At 38.5% G+C, this 15,591-nt stretch overlaps 1 protein-coding gene across 2 annotated transcripts in view; it reads left to right on the plus strand.

Moving 5' to 3' along the window:
- Positions 1-15,591, plus strand: part of Usp24 (ubiquitin specific peptidase 24) — a 125,439-nt gene that overhangs the window by 54,730 nt on the left and 55,118 nt on the right. For both annotated transcript variants that reach the window (XM_042699227.1, XM_042699235.1), the window contains exons 24-36: positions 966-1,081; positions 3,725-3,791; positions 3,920-4,030; positions 4,625-4,723; positions 4,807-4,980; positions 5,216-5,301; positions 5,467-5,560; positions 6,992-7,147; positions 10,138-10,235; positions 12,604-12,699; positions 12,812-13,040; positions 13,759-13,918; positions 15,286-15,441. In XM_042699227.1, coding sequence (XP_042555161.1) covers positions 966-1,081; positions 3,725-3,791; positions 3,920-4,030; positions 4,625-4,723; positions 4,807-4,980; positions 5,216-5,301; positions 5,467-5,560; positions 6,992-7,147; positions 10,138-10,235; positions 12,604-12,699; positions 12,812-13,040; positions 13,759-13,918; positions 15,286-15,441 — 1,642 coding nt within the window. The remainder of the gene's footprint in view (positions 1-965; positions 1,082-3,724; positions 3,792-3,919; positions 4,031-4,624; positions 4,724-4,806; positions 4,981-5,215; positions 5,302-5,466; positions 5,561-6,991; positions 7,148-10,137; positions 10,236-12,603; positions 12,700-12,811; positions 13,041-13,758; positions 13,919-15,285; positions 15,442-15,591) is intronic.

Below are 15,591 nucleotides of genomic sequence, written 5' to 3' on the forward strand. Positions count from 1 at the left end.
ACTTTGTAGGAAATCTTCCTCCCTTTATGTTCAGAAACAGGGCATTATATTCCACATTGCTTCACTTATATCTGGTGTTCTGCCACTTGTGCCACATTTCCAGTCCCAGCATTCACATTTGTAATAATAGTCTTGCCTTTTTTCTGTGCAGGAATTTTCTGCATGGACTTGCTTCTTTTCCTGTTCTTCTCTGTTTTACATAGTTTTTATAATTGCTATTAAAGACCACAGCAGCCAGGCACCAGTGTCTTATGCCTGTTATCCTAGCTACTCAGGAGACTGAGATCTGAGGATTGCAGTTCAAAGCCAGCCCAGGCAGGAAAGGCCATGAGACTCTTTTCTCCAATAAACCACTCAGAAAACCAGAAGTGGTGTTGTGGCTCAAGTGGTAGAGTGCTAGCCTTTAGCTGAAGAGCTGAGGGACTGTGCCCAGGCCCAAAGTTCCAGCCCCATGACCAACAAAAGAAAAAGACCACAGCACTCAGTAGTCTTGAGTTGTTTTGTCCATTGGAAGCCTGCTGTTTAATACTAGCTCATTTGTTTTACTGCTTTATTTCTAGCACAACCATTAAAGCATTAAATACTCATTTTCAGGTGAAATTTGTGCTTAAGCTTTGTATCTAATAAGGAGTATTACAAAAGCATAACTTATTGTCACCAGATGTCAGTTAGTTAATCTTCCTGGTAACAAATATGTACTATAATCTATACAATAATGACTTCTGTCAATTATGTCATAAAAATTCAAATATTCATATTCTTCTGTAGTTCTCATCTGACTCTTAGTTTGCCTCCCAGTGATAAGTTAGTAATGTTCAGTGACTTTTTTCATCGTCACAACCAGAAGGTGTCCTGTTGTAAGAGGCCGAGTATTTGGCTCCAATTTCTGTAGTACCCAGGACTGTCTTCTGCAACAAAAATTACCAATCTATAATCTATAATCATTTTATTATGTTTTATAATAGGCAGCTAGTTCAGCACTTGGCGGCCCCACTCTAACACATGCTGTGACCAGAGCAACAAAAATGCTTACAGCAACAGCCATGCCAACTGTAGCAACATCTGTTCAGTCTCCATATAGGTAAGTAGTTACAGAAGTGAAAATAAATCACTCATACAACACATGAATACACATTTGTTGGTTGCAGTGGTATGTTTCTTTCCCCCAGGAATATTTGTTATTTATTGGTTTTCTTATTGTATATCATGACATTTATAAGCACTCATATTTTGGAGATTATAAGTTCCCCATCATGTACCCCAAATCTGTGTCTCAAAGACCTGCAGGTCATCATCAGAATCACCCAAGTATTTCTTTGCTCCTACCATTGTGTCTTATAGAAATGTATCTCATTGTTTTTATTTTATAGTACTTTCATTCTGTATACCATGGGTAGCTTTCTCTTTAGGACAGAATAAATATGATTTTATTACATGAAGAATAAACATAGTCACTTAAATATTTGCCAAAAATCTCTTTCTGAAATAATTTTTGGTGAAAGCATTTATCCTTACTTATTAAAACTTCAGGTTGACGTCCCTTACTTGAATTGGCTACTTTTAGAGTTGTAAGATATTATCTGTGAAATCTAAGTTTACTGTTTGCTTAACTTCCTTAAAGTAGAAAGGTGAAGGGAGGAATGTATTCAGAGCATAGTAACTAGTTTCAAGTGACTGAGATAGTCTGTGGGGTTTTCTGAGCAGAATTCATTAGGTAGTAACAGTCTGTGGGGTTTTCTGAGCGGAATTCATTAGGTAGTACCAGTCACTGATTCCTCCAGAACCACAGTAGGCCTTAGAGTAAGGCTTGTGCTTTGTGCGTTGCTCTGCTATCCTCTGGTGCTAGGACTTATGTATTCCCCCTAAGGTCAGTTTTGTGTAGAGATACTTAGGAACATGGACTATATCCTGGCTCATATTCTTCTTTTTAAATAATTTTTAAAATGTGTTTAATATTGTGTTGCTGCATTACTATGAAAGAAACAATTCAGACTTCGCTTTTTTTTGGGGGGGGGGGTGGGGGGGTAGGGTCTGGTCGTGGGCCCTGAACTCTGGGCCTGGGCACTGTCCCTCAGCTCTTGAGCTCAAGGCTAGCGCTCTACCACTTGAGCCACAGCACCACTTCCAGCTCTTTTTTTTTTGTTTTTGTTTTTGTTTTTGTTTTTTTTTGTTTGCTTTATGTAGTGCTGAGGAATCGAACCCAGGGCCTCAGGCATGCAAGGCAAGCGCTCTACCACTGAGCCACCTTCCCAGCCCCAGACTTCACTTTTTAATGGCAGAAGTGGTTATAGATTCCATGTAGGATTTGGAATACTCACGTTTTCCTATTCTCATGGTCTTGAAACAAAGTACTTGATTAAGAATAAACTTCTTGCTGGGTGCTGGTGGCTCATGCTACTCAGGAGGCTGAGATCTGAAGATCACAGTTCAAAGTCAGGCTAGGCAGGAAAGTGTGAGACTCTGACCTCTAGTAAAATACTCAGAAAAAACTGAAAGTATCACTGTGGCTCAAATGGTGGAGTGCTAGCCTTGAGCAAAAGAAGCTGAGAGACAGCACCCAGGCTCAGAGTTCAAACCCCAAGACCAGAAAAAAAAAAAAAAAGAGTAGACTTTATTAAGAATTCTCTGTTACACATTTGTGAGATGTACTCAGTTACTTAGAGGTCCCTCAGTTACTTAGTTCATTAACAATTTATCAGATAAATCATTCAGAAACTATTGGATTGGAATTTTAAACTACTATTTCTTGAAATGAATGTACTTATTTTTCTTCTTGCCTGTTTTTTATTCTGAATCACTTAAATATTTGACTGACTGTAGGGGAAAAAGCACATTTTTTAATTGTCTTGTTACAGATCTTAAGTTGAGTTCATAATACAATTTCACAGTTGAATTTCAACCAGAGCATTGTAGTTTATCTTATTTTAACATTTTTGAAAGAACTTTTTGACATTCCCCATAATCATTCCAGTTCAGAGGGGGATAGAACCTGAATTACAGGTTCTAGAAGAATTTAACTCAGACATATTTATTAGAGCTTATGTGCTTAATCAAATTGTTATGCTGGTACTGAGGTTTGAACTCAGGGACTCATACTTGCTCGCGCAGCTGGCACTCTACCAGTTGTCCTCCAGCTTTATGCTAGTTAGTTGGAGATGGAGTCTTGCAGACTTTTCTGCCCCAGGTGGCTTTGAATCTCCATCCTCTTGGTCACAGTCTCCAAGTAGCTAGAATTACAGGTCTGAACCATTGGTACCCAGCCAGATTTAATTTTCAAATAGCATATCTACTGGTTTGCATTTGTCTCCCTCTTTTCAAATACTTCAGAACTTTGTCAAATTCCTGTGTTTACAGAATTTTGTGACATGTATAGTTATGAGAGTCAGACTCTTAATTGTTTATCTTTGGTGAAATGATAGTAGATAGACCTGGAGACTCAGGTCCTCTATTTCTAAAGCCCTGGTTTGAAAAATGAAAGGAAGAAAGGAAATGTGAGAGGAACAGTCCTTTCCTTCCTATTCTGTCTACACTATGCTGTGAGTAGGTGAATCCACCTCCTCATTGGGCGAAAGGGAAGTTTATAATCTTTGCAGATTTCAGATTTGACCATTGACTAGTAATTACTATTATGGTTTTGGTAAAAAAAAAAAAAAGCAGAATTGAGCAGAACTCAAAGTTCATTTAAAATACATTTTAAAGTTTGTTACTTTCCTTTAATCTGTAGATCCACAAAACTTGTGATAATTGAGAGATTACTGCTTCTGGCTGAACGCTACGTGATCACAATAGAGGTATGCATTGGGTTTGATTTTTTTTTTATGCAACCTCATTCATCATTACTAGATAAGGTATGTTAGATATATGTTTTTTGACATGTTTTATAATGGAATAATGCATCTGACTTAACTTTTTTTCCAAGGATTTTTACTGTGTTCCACGAACTATTCTACCTCATGGTGCATCATTTCATGGACATATTTTAACTCTTAATGTTACTTATGAGTCTACCAAAGATACTTTCACTGTAGAGGTAAGTTTACATGAAGTTCTGCAGCCTTTTTCATGATTTGTTATTTGTCATTTTTGTTAAGAACAGTGTTGATGGAGATAGCTGCATGAGTCATGGCTATAAATGTGAAATGAAACTGAAGTACACGCAGCTAAATAGATAAATACATAACATAATAGCAAGTGATTATAGTGTTGTAAAGAAAAGGAGTAGGCAGGATAACTTCGCAGAAGGTGTTAGATATACATGGGCTATTTTAGATAAAGATAGATCTCTGAGATGGTAACATTTGAGCTAAGATTTGAATAAAGTGACAAAGTAAATAAATGGTGCTTATTTAGAACACTCCAGGCAAAGGGAACAGTGTGTACCAAAGCCTACAAGATGGTTGGCATAAATGGAGCACAGTGGAAAGGGAAGGAGTGGCAGGCATTGCAGAAAAGGGAGGGTTTAGATTATTTAATGCTGGCATAAGCATAAGGGACGCCTTGGAAGTCAGGGCTTCTCAGTTTCTAGCTGCGTTTCTAGCTTCTGAAATAATAAATGTGCAGTAAGTGTTGTTTAAAAAATAAGTAAATACATTCTGTCTCACCAATGTTGGGTTGCGTTTTACAGGCCCACAGTAATGAAACAATAGGCAGTGTCCGGTGGAAGATAGCAAAGCAGTTGTGCTGTCCTGTGGATAATATACAGATATTTACAAATGATAGTCTGGTAAGTTTAAGTAGTAGCTGACACTTCAGTGATACTTTCTTCTTCTTGCCCTCTCAGTAATTAAAAACTTCATTTTTTTGTAGCTGACAGTGAATAAAGATCAAAAGCTCCTCCACCAGCTGGGCTTTTCTGATGAGCAAGTCCTTACAGTAAAGACCTCTGGCAGTGGGACCCCTTCTGGGAGCTCAGCAGACTCCTCAACCAGCTCTAGCAGCAGCAGCAGTGGGGTCTTTAGTTCATCGTATGCCATGGAGCAGGTACTGGGGATCAACCTTAATAGAGACATAGGTCTTTTCTCAGACAACTTAGAACTTTAGAACTATGTAATGAGGACTGTTGGCATTCAGGTTGGGGGAGATGTAGAACTTACAGTCTTCTGAGTGGTAGTGGCTAGTCTTTCAGAACTAATATTTATATGGTTTGTACCTTCAATTATAAGCAGAGAAAATTCTTCTTGTAAGTGTATATTTATATTTTCCCTTTTTCCCTCAGGAGAAATCCCTTCCTGGTGTAGTGATGGCTCTTGTGTGTAATGTGTTTGACATGCTCTACCAGCTTGCCAATCTAGAGGAGCCAAGGTAAATATGAGTACTTGTGAAGTTTGAAAAAGAGAGTTATTTAGGTTAATGAGCCAGGGAACTGTTTTTACTTGGAGTGTATTTCACTATACATACAAAATGACTTTGTTAATGTAACTATGGCTTATATAAAGAAATTAATATTTGACTTTTTTTTTTTTTCAGGATAACGCTACGAGTACGAAAGCTTCTGCTGTTGATACCTACTGATCCAGCCATTCAGGAAGCCCTTGATCAACTTGATTCATTAGGCAGAAAGGTATGCATATCTTTTTTTTTTTTTTTTTGTCGGTGGTGGGGCTTGAACTCTGGGCCTGGGCGCTGTCCCTCAGCTCTTCAGCTCAAGGCGAGCGCTCTACCACTTGAGCTACAGCGCCACTTCCGGTTTTCCGGTGGTTTATTGGAGATAGGAGTCTCATGGTCTCTCCTGCCCGGGCTGGCTTTGAACTGCGATCCTCAGATCTCAGCCTCCTGAGTAGCTAGGATTACAGGCGTGAGCCACCAGCGCCCGGCAGGTATGCATATCTAAAATAGCTATTTAACTAGCATGTAAATTTTATGTCATGATTCAGTGAAAACAACATGAACTCACATAAGGGTCATTTTCTTTTGAAAATTACTATTGCGATAAATGAGTATCCGAACTTCATGTTTGTTTTTAAATTGTCTAGAGTCAATAATGAGATCAAATATTAGATCAAATATTAAAATGTTATCTTATTTCCCTTCTTGATTTGTATGAGGAACTTGAAGCCCAAAGACATATTGTTACTAGTCAAGGGTCAGACTCCAATTCTGATTTCATTGAAATGTTTTTTTTTCCTTCTCATGATGCTTTTCTAGGCCTGATTATTGAGTTGTTTATATAAATGAATTATTGATTTTTTTTTTCCCGTTTTAAAGTTCATTTTAACTGTACATATTGGTGCATACCTATAATCTCAGCACTGTCGAGGCAGAGGAAGGAGGATTTCAAGTTCAATTCCAGCCTGTGTACCCAGTGGGGCTATGTCTCAAAAACAAAAACAAAATACAAGTGCTGGGTACACAGCTCAGTGATGGAGTGCTTGCCTAGCATGTGAATGGCTGGGTTCATCCCAACTTCCACAGCCAAAAACATAATAGTCAACTTCAGTTTGCTTATTTTTTTATAGAGTTATTCCTTAAGAACTTTATAAAGAAACTGTGTTTTATCCATCATATTGTTTAATTATATCCTAAGAATAAATTCACTTAGAACAAATTAATTTGAACTGAATTTTGTATCCTGTATTTTAGTGTTTGAAATTTAAATTAGCTTTTTGCTTAGATGTGCATTTGAGAAGGAATTAATATAATTATAAAATATGTCACTAATGTTAGCTAAAAAATAATTCTCAAGACAATTGCTTTAGCAATCCTATAATTTAATTACCTATATTTAGTAGTACAAATTTTAAACATTAAGATAGTTAAAATAACATTGCTTGTATTAGTTAGAATACATTCTTAAAATCATGTGTTAGACCTGACTAATGTTGAACACAGTTGTATGGTGAAGTTTGATGTTTTATAGAATTACAGAATTATGTGGCCTTAGGACACTAATTTTTTTAGAAACAATGTGACTTAAGGAGAAAAAGAATATTAGAATATGCATTATCTTCTTGAATTTGTGCTTTTAATGCATTTATATCTTTTTTTCATTTAGAAAACATTACTTTCTGAAGCAAGTTCTCAGTCTTCAAAATCTCCATCCCTCTCTTCAAAGCAACAACATCAGCCCAGTGCCACTTCAATCCTAGAAAGTCTCTTTCGATCTTTCGCTCCAGGAATGTCTACCTTTAGAGTACTCTACAACCTGGAAGTAAGAAATTTCATTTATGCTACTTCACTTTGACAAAAAAACTATTTCAAGATTTAAAAAAGTTTTTGAGGAATTAGAACAAATAATATTTGCATTATTATTATTAGTCCACTTACAATGCTTTAATAAATTCTGTAGACAGAGTTCTGGAGGTTGGGAAGGCTAAGACCAAGACAGTGATAGATCTGGGGTCTGGTGAGGGCCTGCTCCCTGCTTCATAGATAGCTGTCTTGCTGTGTCCACACTTGGCAGGAAGGGGACAAAGGAGCTCTCTAGAGTCTTTCCTTTTATTTTAGGGCGGGGAGACAGTACTGGGGATTAAACTCATTGCCTTATACTTGCTAGGCTCCCAAGGCTTTGGGTCTCTTTTATTTTTTTATTTTTTTCTGGGTCCGGTCGTGGGGCCTGAACTCTGGGCCTGGGTGATGTCCCTCAGCTCTTGAGCTCAAGGCTAGCACTCTACCACTTGAGCCACAGTGCCACTTCTGGCTTTTTTTTTTTTTTTCTGCTTATGTGGTGCTGAGGAATCGAACCCAGGGCCTCATGCATGCAAGGCAAGCACTCTACCACTGAGCCACCATCCCAGCCCCTTTGGGTCTCTTTTATAAGGACACTATGAAGGCTTTACCTTCATGACCTAATCACTTTCCAAAGTCCCTACCCCTAGTATATCCACCCTCTGTCTCCCCCAATTTCAAAGTGATAACAGTCTATAGCAACTATCCATGTCCCTGAAAGGAGCCTTAAATTAATAGGTTTACTGTGCTTAAGTAAACATTTACTACTTGTTTACTATGTACAAGTCACTATGTACAAGTCTTTGTGGTAGTTAAAGGGTCAAAAGTTGAAAAGACAGATACTTGCTCCTAGATTTATGATTAAGATATATAGGAGTCTGTATACATTGAATCTGGAAAGCAAACAAAATAAGTGAAAAAGTGACCAGGTATAAACATTTCTGCTCTTAGAAAATGATGGATCATACTCTTAGCGCTTGAGTCATGTAGAAAATTGCCTAGAAATATTTGGCTAACTTAAGCTTATCTTACAATTACTACAATTAATGTTAGATTTATCATCTGCTTTTGGATGATTGTCTCCAAAAGAATTAAAATACAATCTTGTCTCCAATAGGAGCAGCTAAAGAAACAGTGGAGATGGGGGTAGCTTGTCATGAGCCACTAAAATTACATTATTTTGAGTCAAAACATTAGGTGGGCACCAATGGCTCACACCTGTAATCCTAGCTACTCACGAAGCTGAGATCTGAGTATTGAGGTTCATAGCCTCCCAGGCAGGAAAGTCCATGAGACTCTTAACCACCAAAAGAGCTGTGACTCAAGAGGTAGCCTTGAGCAAAAAAGCTTTGGGACAGTGCCCAGGCCCTAAATTCAAGTCCTGGTATGGAATGGGGTATGGCAGGGGAGGGGGAGTATAGCAATATCAACAGTATCCTTTTAGGACTATAGAGTAATTGAATGACTTTGACAAGTGTATTTTGCTTTTGATATACAAAATATTTTGAAAACTTTGCAAAGTACTTGTTTTTGTTGATACCTGAATGGTTAATTTCCTTGTTTCTTTGTATTTTGCTCATTGACTTGTTTGACCACCAAAAAATACCTCAAAAAAGATACTCCAAGCAGCTATTCCTGAGAAGAACTTATGATTTTCACTAAATTATTGTCCATTAAGATGAAGAGTATGATCGTGTAAATGAAAAGCTGAGTGAGCACAGGAAGAAAGGGAAGAGCAGAGGGCCCCCTTTCTCCTACATAGTGCTCGTCCTGAGATTGAGGAGTCCTTTTCCCAAAAAGCACCCTTGGAACAAAGCATCTCTAATACATTAAAAATCCCAATTAGAAATCAAGTTCATAACCACAGAAGCAGATTTTTTTTACATTAAAAAAGGATCTTGAACTATAGTAACTTAAAACTGAAGCAGTAGGAGATTTTTAAATCATAAGTAAACTATTGTTTCCGGAGCAACTGTTTTTTGCTAGTGCTTGCACTGAGCACCTTAAACTTGTATTTTACATAATCTAAGCATTCCTCTGATGAGTCTCATTATAATTCTCCTTTACCCGATGGGCAAACCAGGGAGAGGATTTATGATCTCTCAGTTCCTAGCTGGTCAAATTAGAATATGAATTAAATTTTTAGTTGTACTATAGTATAATTGTGTGACAGAACTCTCTAATTCACCACAATATTTTGTTAAGCTTTTCTTTAAGTAGGCATTGCAGTTGTCAGAAAGGGACACATCCAGATTTTCAATCTAATCATATGACTGAGTAGGTGTCAGTCTCTGATCTCAGTCCCCTGAACAGTACAGTAAATCACATGTGCATTGTAGATACTCAATGAACTGGGCTAGTTTCATAAGGGAGATTGCAGGGTATTGTTATTTAAAACTTCAGCTTTTGTACTAGTTTATTTTGCCATACCTGAGTTTGAACTCAGGCTTCCTGCTTGCATGGCTTGCTGGCTTGGCTATGCTCTACCACTTACGCCATGCCTGCAGTCCTGCTTTTTGATAGTTAATTGGAGATGGAGTCTTGAGCTTTCTGCCTAGGATGGCTCTTTCAAACCACAATCATTCAAATCTTAGCTTCCTGAGCACCTAGAATTATAGATCTTAGGTACTAGTGCTTAGCTGTCTGGCCCTTTTTTTTTTTTTTTTTTAAAGCACATATAGCGTATCACATAAAATATTCTGTGAACTAGAAGGTCAGGGACTTGCACACTTGTGAATTCCATGAAAAGAAAAATATGGTAGTTTCCTTTAGAACATAAATGCTTTTATACAGAATGTGAAAAGTACGATTGTCTTCATTGTGAATTTATTGTCTTGTCTGTATACTTCTAAGAGAACTAGCACATGATGTTTAAAGAAATTCTGACTTGAGTTATCTAAATGTTTTATTTAGTAAAGGAGTAATTTCTGCAGAAAACGTTGACATAATTAATTATGCTTGTCTGTATCCTAGGTTCTAAGTTCCAAACTTATGCCAACAGCTGATGATGACATGGCAAGAAGCTGTGCAAAATCCTTCTGTGAAAACTTCCTGAGAGCAGGAGGTTTGAGGTACCTGCTTTGCAGAAAATACATATATTTTTACCAGTTTCTCCTATAAAAGCCTTGCCTCCTTCTACTGGGTATTATGTGAAGTACATACTAAGAGAATAACTAGAAGGAATGGTGTTTCAATCCATTAGTATATTTTAGTTTATTTTATGACTTAGAAAACTTTACCAGAATCATTTCTCTTTCTCTTCTGGTAGTGGGGGAACTCCCAAGAAAAATTGAGATTGAGGGCCCCTATCTGTTTCTTTTAAATCTGTCACTAGTACTGAAGTAAGGTGAGGTTCACAGTAAATCTTTATTGCATAAGGCATTATCCAAGGGATAAATTAGCACAAATTCCCTCCCTTTAAGTGGTGTGTGGTTTAGTAAGGGAAATAAACAGCCAGCTAACTGTCTTGTTAAGTAGTTAAGTATTAAAATAGAGGCCTAATTTTAAAAAGTGATGGGAAAAGGCAATCAAAAAAGTACTGCTGGGCTGGGAAGGTGGCTCAGTGGTAGAGCACTTGCCTTGCATGCATGAGGCCCTGGGTTCGATTCCTCAGCACCACATAAGCAAAAAGAAAAAAGCCAGAAGTGGCGCTGTGGCTCAAGTGGTAGAGCACTAGCCTTGAGCTGAAGAGCTGAGGGACAGCGCCCAGGCCCAGAGGTCAGGCCCCATGACCGGAGCCCCCCCCCCCCCCCCAAAAAAAAAAAAAAAAAAAAAAAAAAAAGAGTACTGCTGTAACACCAGACACTTGGGAGAAATATATTAAGAGTATCTTGGTTTGAGACCAGATTGGAAAAATAGTTTATGAAATCCCATCTGAACAAGGAAGCCAAATGTGGTGGTACACATCTGTAATCCCTGCTATGTAGGAGAATCATGATCAGAGGCCAGCCCTTGGCAAGAAGAGCCCAATAATTAGCCTAAATAAATAAAAGCAAAAAGAGTGCTAGTGGTATGACTCAAGTGGTAGAACACCTGCCTAGCAAGCATAATGCCCTGAGTCCAGAAAATAACCAGTTTCACCAAAAGAGAAGAAGGTAGTGGTTAAATCTGCTCGGGTAATCAGATTAGGAAATGCTTCACAGCAAGTGGCTGTTGAGCTGGGAATTGAGGAGTAGAGATTCCTAGGTGGATAAGAGAAAGATCCTTCTAAGTAGGGAGAGGGCAGAAGATATATCAGCTATTGCAGAACTACAGTGAGTTATAAGCAAAGGAGAGAAACAAAATGGTCCTCTAGAAGGCTACCATGAAGCTTCAGCAGAGGACAGTTGCAAGAACTCCTCTATGGAGGTTCAGCAGGGAAGAGAAGCTCAACAGGGATCAGAGAAGTTGAAGGGAATGGCAAACAGAACAGTGAGGACTAAAAGAATTCTCAAGTAAAGGGGGAGATATGGAACATATAGTGGTTTTGTTTTTTGATTCAGTAGTTTCAGTGTGTTCTTAGCAAAAATTATTTCAAATTACCTAGCCATCTACAGTTGTAATGTAATGAGGGCATTATGTTTGGGTAATTTGTGCATATTAGTTCATGTACCAGGCATTGTTTTAAGCCCTCAGAAAAGAGCAGTGAATGAATCAGATAAAATCCATGTCCCCATGAAGTTTGTCGGCTACAGGAGGAGGCAGACAGCAAACCAGAAGGCAAACTATTTCAGAGCTGGAGAGATACAAAGGAAGAAAGCTAGGTTGGAGATGGTTATGATTTTAAATAGAGGGACAAACAAGGCTTCACTGGTGGGAATGAAGGAGATGGTGCAAGTCCTAGAGATGCCTGGAACAGCTCTCCAGTCAGATCTCCAACCAGCATTTACTTCATGGAGATATGTCAGGTACCTGTAGAGGACATAGGAAGCCAGAGTATGTGGCCAAGGGAGTGAAATAGAGGACTGGGACACAAAAGTTATACAGAAAGTTAGCACCTCATAGGCTACTGTGTTGACTTTCTTTTCTGTGTAAGAAGCCATTGAAGGATTTTTTTTATACAAAAGAGTACTGTGATCAGTACTCAATCATTTTGGTTGATGTGGGGAGGTAAGGGTGGAAGCAAGGAGAACAAAAGGAAGTTTTGTAGTAAGTAAGGTATGCTAACTATGAAAAACAACCTGGACTGCATAATTCACACTAACTCTTGATAAATGTTTGAATCCATAGTGTTACTGATGCCAATGTACTGATTGTTCTATAGACTCAAATTGCTATCTGAACAAGTATCTTTTTTTCTAAGCCAAAAGTCTAATGGACTAGAAAGTTATATTTTATATCATAGGATATATAGTTTACTTATATTTAAGTAATCCTGTAGAAATTTAGTATTCAAAAACATTTGTGAGCATTCATATGAAAATATTATCTTTGATGTTTTACTTTCTCTCTCCTTTGAAGTTTGGTTGTAAATGTCATGCAGAGGGATTCCATCCCCTCAGAAGTAGACTATGAGACAAGACAGGGTGTTTATTCCATCTGTCTACAACTTGCAAGGTATGTAAATGTAATGCATTAGTCTGGCCAGGCAATGCTTTATTTTTCTTCCCAAATCATGTTTTAAATACTTGGAAATTACCTTGAGTAAGTCTAGCTTTTTCTTGTTAAGATTTTTACTTGTTGGACAAACAATGCCTACGTTATTAGATGAAGACCTCACTAAAGATGGCATCGAAGCACTTTCTTCTCGCCCATTCCGAAATGTCAGCCGACAGACAAGCAGACAGATGTCCTTATGTGGTACCCCAGAAAAGTCATCCTACCGGCAATTGTCGGTGTCAGATAGATCTTCTATCAGAGTTGAGGAAATCATCCCTGCTGCTCGGGTAGCAATACAAGTAAGTGATGGGTATGTTTGAGAAGTATGAATACTTCCTACTTAGAGGGAGCTGCTTGGAGAGAGAACAGTATGGATGTAAAAGTGATTAAGATTGCTCTCAAGGAATTTATGATGAGAAAGAGACTCAGGGTAGCAGAGGTCAAGTGTAAAATTATGAAGACAAAGCATTCTGTGGGCCCTTGCAGTAAATGGAGTCATTTCCTTCATGGTGATTTCATGTTGGGGTTGGCAGCTGAGCCAAGTTTTGAAGAGTAGGTAGGGATTGGACTTGAAAGTTGGAGAGAGATATTTAGAGTCTTGGAGAGAGAAAACTTCTTCAAGCAAGAGAGAAAAGAGAGCGAGAGAGAGAGCACTTAAAGTCAGGAGGAAAAAACATAGCTTATACGAGAAGTTGAGAGAGCAAAGTCAGGAGGAAAAAACATAGCTTATATGAGAAGTCACCAAGTCATTTAGGAACCAAAATGTAGTAAATGGGAGAGGGAAATTAAATTGTTAAAACCAAAGTGACCAACAATCATTTGAAGCCAGAGATTTTCAGTCTCTTATAGATTACAGAAAAACTGAAAGTCTATAAACTTTCGGTTTTGTCCTCTGGATGATCTTGGAAGGAAAGGCATGTCACAAAAGAGGCCAGTGAGAAGCTGGTAGAAGTCAGTGGCATATGTTTGGGTCCAATACTGCCTTTTCTTCTGATGCTCTCTCCACACTTACTTTAGACCATGGAAGTGAGTGATTTCACTTCTACCGTGGCATGTTTCATGAGATTGTCATGGGCTGCGGCTGCAGGACGACTTGACCTTGTTGGAAGTAGCCAACCAATTAAAGAAAGTAATTCTCTGTATCCTGCTGGAATTCGAAACAGACTCAGCAGTTCAGGTACTGAATTATAGAGGGACAAGGAAGAAGTAGCTGTATGACTATGTGTGTATGTGTGTAGATTTGACAGAGCTACAAAAAGAAGAGTGCCCTTAACTATAATTCTGATCTGGGAAACAGTTCTTTAGCCTTTTTTATGCATCTTAAGTTCTTGTCTTCTGCTTTTTTTTTTTTCTTTTTGTGGGTTGTAGGGCTTGAACTCTGGGCATGGGCACTCTACCCACTTGAGCCACAGTACCACTTCCAGTTTCCTGGTGGTTTATTAGAGATAAGAGTCTCACAGATGTTCCTGCCCGGGATGGCTTTGAACCGTAATCCTCAGATCTCAGCCTCCTGAGTATCAGCTAGGATTACAGGTGTAAGCCACCAGAGCCTGGCCAGCTTTAGTTCTTAATAGCCTTTGGTTTTTCTTCTGTATGTGTTCATAAATACATCAGTAATAAAAGTTTTAAAATTGCCGAGCGCCAGTGGCCTGTAGTCTTAGCTACTCAGAAGGCTGAGATCTAAGGATTGCTGTTCAAAGCCAGCCTGGACAAGGAAAGTCTGTGAGACTGTTATAGCCAATTGACCACCAAAAAGCTAGAAATGGAGCTATGGCTGAAGTGGTAGAGTAACAACCTTGAGTGAAAATGCTAAGGTACAGCACCAGGCTTTGACTTCCAGGTCCCAGTACTACCATACATACATACACATTCTAAAATAATGAAATGTAGAAATGTTCAGTGCCTATTTTTATGAACATGTGACACGAAATCAACTTGTAAGATATAGGACATTTCTGATATCCCTAGGAGATTCTCTCATGCCCCACAATTGTACTATTCTTATTTCTACCATTTGAAATTAGGTTTGTCTTATAAACTCATGTTGGTTTTGGAAGGGAGTTTGATACTATTTGGGCTTGAACTCAGGGCCTCTCCCTAAGCAGGGGCTCTACCACTTCAGCCATGACTCCCAGCTCCTTTTGCTTTAGTTATTTTACAGATAGGTCTTATATTTTTGTCTGAGGTCAGCCTCAGACCACAGTCTTCCTAGCTGGAATCACAGGCGCACCCAACAATGACTTGTTGGTTGAGATAGGTCAGTGCTGAATTATCTAGGCTGATCTCAAACTGCTGTCCTCTTGTTCTGTCTCCCAAGTATATGGAATTACAGGCATGTTTCATCATGTCTGGATGTAAACCCATTTTGAAATCTGAAAAATGTGTTTAAGGATAAATCAGTATTTGGAATATAGTGATAAAAATTTTGTTTTTTAGAAAAAAAGCAAGGCTTTCTCGAGGGATTCTGGCCCTTAAGTTAAAAGAATATTATAATATTCCAGCTTTTGTAAGTTGCACAGTAAACTTGTCCTTGCCTACTTCCAGGAAGCAATTGCAGTTCTGGAAGTGAAGGAGAGCCAATAGCTCTGCATGCGGGAATCTGTGTTCGACAGCAGTCTGTATCCACCAAAGATTCATTGATTGCCGGGGAAGCTTTGTCTCTTCTTGTGACATGCCTACAGCTCCGCAGCCAGCAACTGGGTAGGAAGATCTTGTTTGCAATTCATTTCATTCAAGGACAGTTGAGTTTGTGTTAGGAATTTCTTACATTTCTTCATATATAAAGTCTTCCAGTAATGGGAACAAGGTTGGTATGTGGAACAGATATGAATATAGCAGAGTAGTCATGCT

This window comes from Dipodomys spectabilis, unplaced genomic scaffold (assembly GCF_019054845.1).
Source record: "Dipodomys spectabilis isolate Male_0828 unplaced genomic scaffold, ASM1905484v1 ptg000007l, whole genome shotgun sequence".
NCBI lineage: Eukaryota > Metazoa > Chordata > Mammalia > Rodentia > Heteromyidae > Dipodomys > Dipodomys spectabilis.